The 11,669-nt window shown below is 43.1% G+C and overlaps 2 protein-coding genes across 3 annotated transcripts; both read left to right on the top strand.

The window, feature by feature from the left end:
* Positions 1 to 2,350: 2,350 nt before the first annotated feature.
* On the top strand, positions 2,351 to 6,016 carry LOC308626305 (uncharacterized protein). Its single transcript, XM_081251177.1, has 2 exons — positions 2,351 to 2,588; positions 5,895 to 6,016. The coding sequence occupies exons 1-2, from the start codon at positions 2,550 to 2,552 to the stop codon at positions 5,988 to 5,990; spliced, it is 135 nt and encodes a 44-aa protein (XP_081107303.1). The 5' UTR covers positions 2,351 to 2,549; the 3' UTR covers positions 5,991 to 6,016.
* A 317-nt stretch (positions 6,017 to 6,333) lies between these two features.
* On the top strand, positions 6,334 to 11,271 carry PTP4A1 (protein tyrosine phosphatase 4A1). Of its 2 annotated transcripts, none has more exons than XM_081251179.1 (5): positions 6,334 to 6,445; positions 7,577 to 7,669; positions 8,006 to 8,136; positions 9,060 to 9,134; positions 9,872 to 11,271. In XM_081251179.1, the coding sequence occupies exons 1-5, from the start codon at positions 6,341 to 6,343 to the stop codon at positions 10,248 to 10,250; spliced, it is 783 nt and encodes a 260-aa protein (XP_081107305.1). In that variant the 5' UTR covers positions 6,334 to 6,340; the 3' UTR covers positions 10,251 to 11,271. The 2 variants fall into 2 exon arrangements, with proteins under 2 accessions (XP_081107305.1, XP_081107304.1); XM_081251178.1 differs by having other exon boundaries at positions 9,868 to 10,074.
* Positions 11,272 to 11,669: the final 398 nt, after the last annotated feature.

The following is an 11,669-nucleotide window of genomic DNA, read 5'->3' as shown; positions in this document are numbered from 1 at the left end:
AAAAGTCCTGCCTACCATGATGAACTCAAGGACACGTGTTTTGCTGAGAAAAGTTAACTGCTATCTGGGCATTTTGTTTAGCTGGAAAAGAAGTCTTCCATCTTAGGGCTTCTTTCTGGAGCATTGCCTTTTCAGAAGTGTTTCCTTACTTCTGGATGTCTGGACCACTATTTGCAAGCTTGTTGGCTCAGTCTGAACCCTCTGCTTCAACAAGTTCGGGCGCTGATGCTCCAAGTGCAGATCTATAGAGGTTAGTGAGTCCTCTGACCCCAGGAGCCTCCTAACTAGTGAAGGGATGGACCACTGTTTTCTTAAAACTTAAAACTTAAAGCTTAAAACTATTGGGCTCCACAGGGCACACACGCTCAGCAGTGAACCACAATACCACATGACACACATATAAACACGGCAGCTGCCGGAGTCGCAGGCCCATGACAATAGCAAAAGTTCTATCTAGTTTTTCATCCTTGACTGTCTTTTCCAAGTAGAGCAAGGTGGTACCCCATCTGAGAGGCTAAGACCCGCCCCCTCCCTCTTCCCCCCCCCCCCCAAGCTGATTGGTCCACTTGGGAGTTTGAGCCCAGCTTTCAGAGCTTGATGAGCAACAGCTCACCGGATATTTCATGTCAGCACTGCCTGTGACCATTACGGGATCTGGCTCACAAGACTCACAACTTGTATCTCAAGTTCTACAAGAACACTGGCTAATACTGATTTGGCTCTGCTTAGCTGAACTTATATCTCGTCCCACCAAACTCATTTTTTGAAAAGCTTTCACTCTTCCAACTAGCATCTCTGTGCTGACAAACTTTTGGCATGAGAGCAGCTGACTGAACACGGGTTTTTTTTAACTACACTATTGTAGATGTGGGTCAAGCATTTTATTTATTATGGTGTTAACTGTTCCCATGATACGTCGCCAAAATGTCCTCCCAATGGGCCGTTAAATATTTTCATTTTGTCAACAGCCTTTTGCCATATCAAAGTTTTAAACTTTTATGTAATGAAGGGGCATCGTATATTTCTCAAGCTCTTTAGTTTTCCTTGACTTAGATGGATTCAAGAGTTTCCAAGGCAATTTCCTTAAGATGAAGGTGATTTGACTTTTATTCCCATAAAAGCCTGCCTGACCCAACTCTTTTTTTGAAAGCGCTCACTTTGTTTACAGAGTATGACGTTTATAAAGAAGTTGAATAACTATGCAAGCACAGTCTCTAAGCAGAAGTTCTAATAAATCCTAAGATGCTGCAGTACACTGAACAAGGAAACAATGGGATCCCTAAAGCCCTCCCCAACCTATGCTCAGTGAAAACAGCAAACAAAAGGCCTCAGTGTTAGTAGAAAGCAGAGTTCTTCAGAGCAGGTAAAACTCCTGTTTACTCCTTCCAGAGAGAAGAGAAAGAGTTTTCCGACTAGAAATGACAGAGTTGCCCTTGTGTAACACAGAACAACCGTGATAAGCTTTACTTGTTAAGGGCCTAAATTACAAAAGACAGTGGGACGGTTCCGAAAAGGAACAAAAAGGAAAAGCTCCAGCTTGGACGCAAAGAGTTCCATCGGTCCTTGACCAAGTCGAAGGCTCTTACAATGTTTAAAACGCTGCCTAACCTTCCCTCACCCGTGGCAACGCATCCAGGGAGCCGCAGCACAGAGGATGCGTGGGAGTCGGCAATGCCACGCTTAAGCCTGCCGCAGCTGCCCGCGTGCGGAGCACGAAGGCGTGCCTGAGAGCCCGCGGGCGGCAGAGCGCTCCCGCCTTCCGCTGGATGGTCGCCGAAATACGACCTCCCCGCTCGAACGTGCCCGCACGCGGTCCGGGCCCGGGGGCCCAGGCACCCCAGGGGTCGTCGCCCGGCAGCCGTAGGGCCACAGAAACATTTGACGACGGGGATTGCAAGTCGCAGGTGCCACGGGAAACCGCAGGCAAAGCCGACTGCGGTCTGACCTACGGCAGAAGGAAGCAGGGCCGGGACTGAGACCCGGTTCCGGCCCCGAGGGGACTGCGTTTTCAGGCGAGATCAACGGCAGGCCTCTCTTGGTGACGAGAGCGCACGCACTCGTCGGGGGGTTTTAAGGAGGAAGGGCGGCACCTCCTCCCTCGCCCGGCCTTCCCCCTCCCCTCCCTGTCCCTCCTCCGCCACTTCCCGCCCCCGCCGGGTGGCGCTCCGACTGCAGCGCGGCGCCATTCATCAACCGGTTCACACCGGCAGCCGCCGTCGCTCCGTGACGTCCGCGGGGCGGGCCTCCGCCACCGCTCGTCGGCGCGCGACCTGGGGCCCGGCTGCGATTGGTGGCCGGGGGGCACGCACGTCAGGCGCGCTATAAATGGGAGGGCTTGTGACGCAAGGGCGCCTCGGCGCGCGTATTGGCCCCCTGGACTGCGGGCCGGTGAGGCTGCGCGCCCTTCTCGGAGCCGCTCGCTACAGACCGAGTCCGGTTCCCCCGCCGCCGTCACCGTCGCCGCAGCCCGCGAAGCCGCCTCCGCCGCCTCCGCCCCGCGACGACCGCCGCCGCCCCTGCCCTGCCGCCGCCGCCTCGGGACCGGCTGTATGATTAGGCCACAATCTTCAATGAGTAGACATATTCCTGTGAGTACCCGCGCCCCGCGCCGCCGTCTTTGTTCGGAGCCCGGCGCCCGCCCGCGTCCCGGCCCGAGTCCCGGTGGTCCTGGCGGCGGGCGGGTACCGGGGGCCGAGCCCGGGGCGCTGGGCGAGGCGCCCGGAGGCGCGGTGGCCCAGAAGCCGCTTTGTGGCCGCTTCTTCCTCTGGGCGTATTGCGGGCCCGGCCGGCGCCCCGAGGCCCCTTTGTTTGCCGCGGGGCCCTGGGATCGGGGACGTGGCCCGGGTGGGGCGCGGGCTGCGCGTCACTGCGGCGGGCGCGCCCCCAGCCCCGGCGGGCGGGCGGGCGGGCGGGAGAGGCGGCTGCGCGCGGGCTGGGCAGGGTTCTCCGGCGCGGAGCCGGCGGGACTGGGCCTGTGGGCTACCGTGCGCTCCGCGGCCGGGACCGGCGCTCGGACAAAATGGCCTCGGCGCCGCACTGAAGGCGCGGCGCGAACCCGTGACCCGGGCCGGCGCGGCCTCGCCAGGTAAGCCGGCCGCCGCGGGGGGCGCGCCCCGCCCCGGGCCGCGGGGGCGAGTCCAGGCTTGTCCTGCGCCGGGGCGGGCTGGGCCGGCGGCGTCTTGCGATCGCGGGCTCTTGGGCTGTGCCTGAGTGTCCCCTGGCGCGTCGTGTGCTTGCCTTCTGTTGGCTTGTGGCGCCGTGGCGAGCCACACCCACGGCTGTGAGTCTGAGCTTGTGCCCGTGGAACCCGCTACCGTTCCCAGTGTGTGAGGTTGTTGCGCTGTTTCTGGCACCGTGGGCTGGCTTGGGATCCAGATTGTGAGCCAGTGCTTCCTGGTACACTCTCTCTCTCTCTTTTTCTTTCTTATTTTTGGCCTCACCGAGCCACTTTTGTGGGATCTTAGTTCCCTGAGCAGGCATCGAACCTGGGCTTTGGGCACTGGGAGCGAGGAGTTCTAACCCCGGACGGCCAGGGAAGTCCCATCTTGTTACTCTTTTCGTATAAATTTTGTTTGATGGCAGTAGAAAAGTTGGAGACCAGGAAACCAGATCATCCCCAGGAGTGAGCAGTATGTTTTTTTACACATGCTTTATTCCGGGTGTGTTATCTAAAGCACAAGTAGATGTGGAACAGACTCGCCAACGAACCGTTGGACACAACAGAGATTTGTTGCTCGGACTCTGCAGTAGGACAGATCGGCTTAGGCTTCTGCACAGAAATTGGTCTCCCATGCCCCGTGTGTATTATTGCGGTTATATGCAGTGGGAGGGGAACAATTCCTTGGTATTTCCAGACTTCCTATCATGGATAGTTTTTCCTGGGGCAGAGAAATGGGGAATAGGGGAGTGTCTCGGGCAGAAGAGAAAGATGTTAGGTATTAGTGGTCATTTCTGCGCTTGTGGAAATCCACCGTTCGTCTGTCCGTCGTCGTCCCGTCCCCGTCCCCCACCCCCACCCCGCCAGCCACTGGGTGCCTCCACTCAGTAAAAACAACCAGGTCACCAAAGGGCTTATTTCTGTATTGCTTTCTGTGCTTTCTCATGAAACCGCTTGTTTGAAAGGGGTGGATATGGCCAAAGTCAGCTATAACAGGAATTTCAGCTGTTCAGTATGGAAGTCGGTGGTGTGCAATGCTGTCTCTTCAGAAATCGACTTTCAGTTGAAAAAAGGTAGTACCGGAAATCAGAATACTGAGATAAAAGCCCTTGACCTTAACAGCTTTGCAGATCACTTTCATTCATTGTCATTGGAAAGGTGCCAGAATACACTTTTTATTCTAAGGAATTAGTGTGTAAGATTTGAAGGGAAAGTAGAATTGAAATTATTTCCAGGTACTGCCGTCACACTGTTAACAGAACAAAGTCCTCAGTGGCAATTTAATCACTAATTTAAAAATTAATTACTAATTAATTACTAAAATTAATCACTAATGAAGTAACATCTGAGGGTGGGTTTGAACAAATTTGGATTAATGAAAGTTACCTTCCTTATGGGACACCTATTAAGACATGATTCGTAAGGCTAGTTCCTTTATTTTTCACGGAAAAATGAACTGGGTTTTTGACTTAATGTTTTCTGTGATTGGCTAGATCTTCATATGAATTATTGTTCAAAACTTAGCAGCGTTCTTTTAGAAACTATAACTAGTGTGGGACTCAGTGAAAATGAGATGAGATAGTTTGAATGTAGTTTTAAGCCTTTTTTAATGCTTAAATTTAAACTTAAGCATAGTAAACTAAGAGAATCTTTTGATTACAAAAGATTTTATTTGGTAACTTATCCATGAGAATACCTGTGAAGAGTTTGGGGCAGTGGCTGGCTCTCAGTGCTCTTGTTGACCTGCTGTTAATTTTTTCTTTTTTCTTTTTTTAGTCCTCTGTTTGCTCCCAACCACACAAGCTCTTTGTAAACTACTTGGAAGAAGACTAACATCAACATCAATGTTTTCCGTGTATATATTATGAAAATATCCTGTGAATATTCATGTATTTGATACTAACATAAAATTGATTTAGATCTTTAAGGGGAACTTGGGGAAAGTAATTGGTGGTAGCAGTTACCTTGCTTTTGAGACCCGTAAAAGAAATGTAAGGTAATTTACACCATCCCACCACCACCTCTCTCTACTTTTTCTTTCAATTAGATTTCAGTTTAAGACAGGATAACTGAAATTTCGGTTTTAAAATACAAGACTATTACAATTATGAACGTCTTTTTTATAGTTATAAATAGGAGTTCTGTGTATATGTGTAAGTGTGTGTGTGTGTGTGCGCGCGCGCGTGCACACGCGAACTTATGTTTCACGTCAGTTGAAAACTTGATTTCAAATTGATTAACTCCCAGAGACTCAGATGAGATATATCTGTTAAAGGGGAATGAAAATTTAATAGGTTGTTAAGAATCAAATGAAATAGTATATATGGGAGCATCTTGAAAACCAGTTTCGTTTTTTTTTAAGAATATATTGACTAATATATTGAAGTTTTGTAATACATAAAAACATTTTGGTAGTTGGAAAAATCAGTGTAGAAAGTTGTACATAATAATTTAGAAGAATGTAAAGCAAGTAGCCAGGTTTTAAAAGGAGTAATTAATAGAAGAATGTATGTAAGGGATATTCACCAAATGTAACAATGATGCGAGGGGTATTAAAGTAATCCTTGCTTATTGATTTAATCTGTAATCACCCTTGTATTTTTGTGGTTCAAGTAAAAGTTTAAAAGGTGGCTTTGGCCCAGATTTGGAAAGATCGTTGTGCACTTAAACACCATCAAAGCATAACATGTTCCTTTTGAATTGAAAACAACTTTTTTTCTCTCTTTCTTTTAAACAGCAGTTCTGTGGTGTTCTTGGTCACACATTTATGGAGTTTCTGAAGGGCAGTGGAGATTACTGCCAGGCACAGCACGACCTCTATGCAGACAAGTGAACTGTAGAAATTCATTACTACTCCACCAAGAAGCCCCCATAAGAGTGGTGAACCTGGACACAGAAGTGTTGAATTGAAATCCACAGAGCATTCTTTACAAGAGTTCTGACCTGGATGGGGTAAACCTCAGTGCACTTCCTTTCTCTTGCCTCAGTATTACTGGATTGAAGAATTGCTGCTTCTTGTCAGGAGGTTCATTTCATTTCCCATTACTCCCAACTTCATACTCAAAAGCACTGAGAATTTCAAGTGGAGTATATTGAAGTAGACTCAGTTTCTTTGCGTGATTTCTGTATTCAGTCTTTTAAATTCTTTCATAACCCTACTGAGTGTTTTTTAACTAAATTAACATGGCTCGAATGAACCGCCCAGCTCCTGTGGAAATCACTTACAAGAACATGAGATTTCTTATTACACACAATCCAACTAATGCGACCTTAAACAAATTTATAGAGGTGAGTTTTGATGCTTTTTAATGTCTTAAACTGATTGTAGTTCAATAGTGGAGCCTTTTATGTAACAAAATAAAATATTTTGGAAATTGTGAGGTGCTATGACTACAGTTCCAGCTCTCAGAAATACCAGTGTCTTTACGTTAGAGGTGAATTATTTTATACATTTTGAGGAGAACATGTACTTGGGTTAGTTTAGATTTATCAGTTAATATCTAGTTCTTCATGCCTCACAGTTTGCTTGATTTAAATGTATATGTGGACAGTATAACAGTATGGCTCTTATCTTACTAGAAGTTTGTTGGAGGGAGGCTCCGCTTGCGGGTTTTTCACATATTTGCTTATTAGCATAATGCCTGATACTATAAACCAGGATTAGTTTATGTCTTGGCCCCCTTTTGATGCTTAGAATGCAATTATCAGCTACTGATCTACTAATTCTATTTCTGGAAGGATTGTAATGCTGAATAATTTATTTGGATGCATACACATTTTATTTTATAAATATCTATATAATCAGAAACAACAAATAGGCCTTCCAGATCATAGAAATACTTTTATCTTTGATTGTCGTCTATATATGTTTTAAATGCCAGAAGAATTATAATTAATAATAATGCATTATGAGTCTTAAAGCCTCTAGTCTTAAATGGTGTGGTGTTTACACTGCATTTTTGAGATTTTACTCTCTGAACATACTTTTAAGGCTCTATACACTATACACTGTGCACTGCAAATGAGCAAAAGTTTAAAGAGTTAATATAAGTCAAGTCAGATTACTTATCGTCATGAGTGATTCCTTTGTTCCTCAGTTGCTTCTCATCTTTTTTTAGCGCTTCATCTAACCAAGGTTACCTTGACTATAAACAACTTCAGTATGTGAAGGGCCATGGGATTTTTTTTAACATAAAATTGATTAAAAATATGTGATGTTTAACAATTCCCTTTCCTTTTAATGCTATTTTAGTATTGTCACTTAAAACAAGACTTGTGACAATAAGACTTAACAAGACCGTGTTAAACATACATGATTTTCTGTTAACCTGTTAGAGAGGTGATCAAAATGACAAATGGTGAGCAAGAGTGACGTGGTTATGAAGACTTCATATGCTTTTTTACATGTGTTTTATCCAGGAACTTAAGAAGTATGGAGTTACCACAGTAGTAAGAGTATGTGAAGCAACGTACGACACTAGTCTTGTGGAGAAAGAAGGCATCCATGTTCTCGTAAGTGTTTAATGGTTCCCATGTGTTCACAGTGCTGTGCTGCCGAAGTTTATTCAGATAAACCACTGGCTTCAGAAAGCTGAATTGTTTCAGTTGTTGCAAAAGTATACACTGTCTTAAGGTCCAAATAAAGGTAAAAGTTGAGCAGAGGTTTGAAGCAATAAAAGATCTTTATAAAGACTCAGCATGTATTTGCATTTCATTGACAGTGGGGTTTCATAAAACACTTGTTTAAACGTTAAAAGAAAATGCTTCTGGTAACATTTGGGTGTTAGAGTTTTAGAATTATTATACCAATTACATTAAAAGTCTAAAACGTGTATTCTTTTGACTTAGGATTGGCCTTTTGATGATGGCGCACCACCATCTAACCAGATTGTTGATGATTGGTTAAGTCTTGTGAAAATTAAGTTTCGTGAAGACCCTGGTTGTTGTATTGCCGTTCATTGTGTTGCAGGTCTTGGGAGGTAAGAGAATTTCTTAAACCCATTTAATGATACTGGTCTTCATTCTAGTTAAAGCTTGGTTTTGACTCCCGTAAAGACGCGGTTGTCAGTTTGTGAATCAATTTGCTTTGTTAGGTTACTTACTGAGTTAAATTTAAAAGTAGGTGAGTGTAGCAGTAATGTGTTCCAGTACATTTGGAACTGACAGATGCTATCGCTGAAATTTATACTTGCCTATGTGGGCGGAATACTTAATTGTGTGTTCTAGGTTGTATCCGTAGTATTGGGAATCACTGTCCAAGCTCATTGGAAAAAGGATCATGAATTGTCTCTAAGGTGTTTTTGCACTGCATATGGTGAGTTTGTGGCAGGGTTCTTGGTCCTGGAGAATCCTGATTCAGTAGGAAGTCATTACACAGCAGTGCCAAAATATACGTGTCCGTAGTTGTAAATTGCTACCACCACCCTCGTCCCCCACTGCTCAGGCCATGGCCCTGGGGAGGCTGGCGTGAAACTTATGTCACAATCTCATTGATAATAAAACAAAGAAAGCAGTTTTTTCCAGAAGATCTTTAAGTGGAAAGTATTTTTCACTGCTTGGAATTTAGAAAATATTGTCCACATGTGTCACAATTTACCCTCTCCCTTAAATTTTTTCAAGACTGCTCTCCAGTGATACAGGTCTTAATTTCTAGGCTTATTTGTATTAGTTAAGGACATAGTTGTCTTTTTGGTTATAGATTAAAAACCTGGGTTTGATATGAAAATACTGGTACTTTATTAATTTAATTTTTAACATAAAGTCCAACATTTTCCATGGGTATTAACATAGGAAGTGCAGTAAATAATAGTGCTTTCGGATTGGGGAATGTTGAATTGGGGAGTATTGAATTTTCCAGGATTTGACTTTGAAAAATAATTTACTATAATTCTTACCTTACCAGAGCTCCAGTGCTTGTCGCCCTAGCATTAATTGAAGGTGGAATGAAATACGAAGATGCAGTACAGTTCATCAGACAGTATGTATTTAATATGTTCTTTCCATTTGCACTTTTTATTTCCTCGTTGAATGGTAACGAATTTAAATATATTACTAGGAAAGCAATTTCTTTCCAAGAGCCGATCTGACCATTTTGTTCATTTTTAAGATAGTATTGCCACCAGGGAATATCTTACTTGTTTGCATTCCATGTAGATATTCATTACAAAGATTCTAATCCAGTAATAATTCTGTAAATTATTGTTTTACTTAAAATTCTTGATTGAATATGTTGCTTGTTTATCTGTCCTTTTATTGAAGTATAGTTAGTTAAAATGCACAGATATCAAAGGTAGATGAATGGATGGTAACAGCCAAATAAGATAACCACTCAGTGCAATACACAGAATATTTTGATCATTTCAGGAAGTGCCCTCATGCTGTTTGTAGTCATCTTGCCAGCCACCAGGGGCAATCTCTTTTTGACTCATATTACAATAAGTTAGTTTTGCCTTTTCTTGGACTTTATATAAATGAATTTCTAAGTTTGGACTATTTTATAACTACCTCTCAAAAAGATTTAGAAAATTAACTTTTTACGGCCCTTTTCCCATTTACACATGGATGCTGATCCATATTTCTACATTAAGTCACAATGTAATAATCAAAAAATAAATTGCTATAAGAAAGGTGATGATTGCCTCCTATAGGACAGTAAATGTTAATTATAGAGGGACTTTGCTTTAATTTGTCTTTTGTTTTCTTCGTTCTAGAAAGCGGCGAGGAGCTTTTAACAGCAAGCAACTTTTGTATTTGGAGAAGTATCGTCCTAAAATGCGGCTGCGCTTCAAAGACTCTAATGGTCATAGAAACAACTGTTGCATTCAATAAAACTGGGGTGCCTGATGCCATTGCTTGGAAGTGGAACCTAGACAGGACAGGATTTGTCGTACATGTTAGCCAGCATGTTGGCTTGGTGAAGTCTGATGAAACTTCCATAGGAGTGTTGAAATGCAGTTTTACCAGGCCACAAGGCTGGCAGAATTGCACCCTCTATGTTTGGGTTAAGATTAACCTACTTGGACACTTAGCAAAGGATTCTTGCTGTTCAGCATTTAAAATGTGCTTATCGTTTGTACCAATTGACTTTTCCTGAAATCATGCAGTATGGAGTCATTCATGTCTTTAAATCTGTTTCCATGCCAGATTCTTATCAGTATATAAGAAATTTAGAAAGACTAGGTGCCAAAATACCCAGCACAATTCTTGTTGTTTTTAGTATGTCGAACTAAAATCCCAGGAACTATGAAAACTCTGGACCTTATGTGTTTTATTCTTCCCATCATTTCAAACATAGAAAGTAGGGCCTATAAGGTTATTTGCTCACAGTATGTTTACATCTTCCACAGTCATACCAGTATACATCCGATTTGCTCGTTTGCTTTTTTTTAATTAACCAAGTCTTACCAGTGATTATTTAATGTCTTTCTATAAATCTCATTTTGTGCTGTCATGGAAGACCTCCGTTTTGAAAATCTACATTGTACAGAAGCACATGTCTTTAATGTCTCCAGACAAAAAAGCCTTACAGTTAATTTTAATGTTTGCACTTTGGGGTGCAACTTACAGGGAGGGCCTGAAAAAGGAATGGGAGGGGGCTATTAAGTATTTTTAGTAAAATGTTGCCTTTGTCTTGTGCAGAACATGTAGAATATGCGCTTTAATTTAGTAAATATTTTTTTAAAAGGTAGAAATACTTTGTTATTGTAGCTAAAACAATTCTTAATCATAAAGTTTCTGAAATTCTTGTAATTTTTTTTCAAACTTATCTGAAGTTGTTTACCAACTTATTTTTTTTTAAGTGTTATTCCCAACCTTTCTTGCAAAAAAAAACAAAAAACAAAGTGGGTTTCTGCTAATGAATTGAGCAGACATTTAATATTTTATATGCCTTTTGAGCTGTGTAACTTAATATTTGGATACTTGACAATTTGTTTTATTATGTGATTGATAAAATGGTGATGTGTATTAATGTCAGCTCAACCATATATTTATACTGTCCGGGAACATGTGGTTATAGTTCTGTGGGAGAAATAATTTGTCAGTGTTCACCAGCTTGTAAAAATCTAGTGCGAGAGCTTAAACATTAAATAAATGATGAAACGCATTTATCGTCATTGAAGTTGTTTTGCTTAAAGTTAACCTATTTTGTAGAAAATGACATGAAAGAATTGCACTTGCTGCCATTTGAAGCGTGGATTTTTTTTTAGCAAATGAAGGATTAAATGAAGTTGGCGTTGTGATAAGCTCCTTATAATTAGGCAGGGAACTATTTAATATTAAAAGTGCTTTCTGGGCTTCCCTGGTGGCGCAGTAGTTGAGAGTCCGCCTGTCGATTCAGGGGAGACGGGTTCGTTTCCCGGTACGGGAAGATCCACATGCCTCGGAGAGGCTGGGCCCATGAGCCATGGCCGCTGAGCCTGCACTTCCGGAGCCTGTGCTCTGCGATGGGAGAGGCCACAACAGTGAGAGGTCCGGTACCGGAAAAAAAAAATGCTTTCCATTATAAACTTTT

The sequence above is a fragment of the Mesoplodon bidens genome (genome assembly GCF_964165515.1).
Source record: "Mesoplodon bidens genome assembly, chromosome: 12".
NCBI lineage: Eukaryota > Metazoa > Chordata > Mammalia > Artiodactyla > Ziphiidae > Mesoplodon > Mesoplodon bidens.
This window is presented reverse-complemented; position numbering and strand designations above follow the sequence as displayed.

Bases quoted from the DNA above. Each gene is read 5' to 3' on its own strand.
- LOC308626305 (XM_081251177.1), top strand. From the start codon at position 2,550: ATGATTAGGCCACAATCTTCAATGAGTAGACATATTCCT. The intron at 2,589-5,894 runs GTGAGTACCCGC...TCTTTTAAACAG, and splicing joins CAATGAGTAGACATATTCCT to CAGTTCTGTGGTGTTCTTGG.
- PTP4A1 (XM_081251179.1), top strand. From the start codon at position 6,341: ATGGCTCGAATGAACCGCCCAGCTCCTGTGGAAATCACTTACAAGAAC. The intron at 6,446-7,576 runs GTGAGTTTTGAT...TGTTTTATCCAG, and splicing joins CCTTAAACAAATTTATAGAG to GAACTTAAGAAGTATGGAGT. The intron at 7,670-8,005 runs GTAAGTGTTTAA...CTTTTGACTTAG, and splicing joins AAGAAGGCATCCATGTTCTC to GATTGGCCTTTTGATGATGG.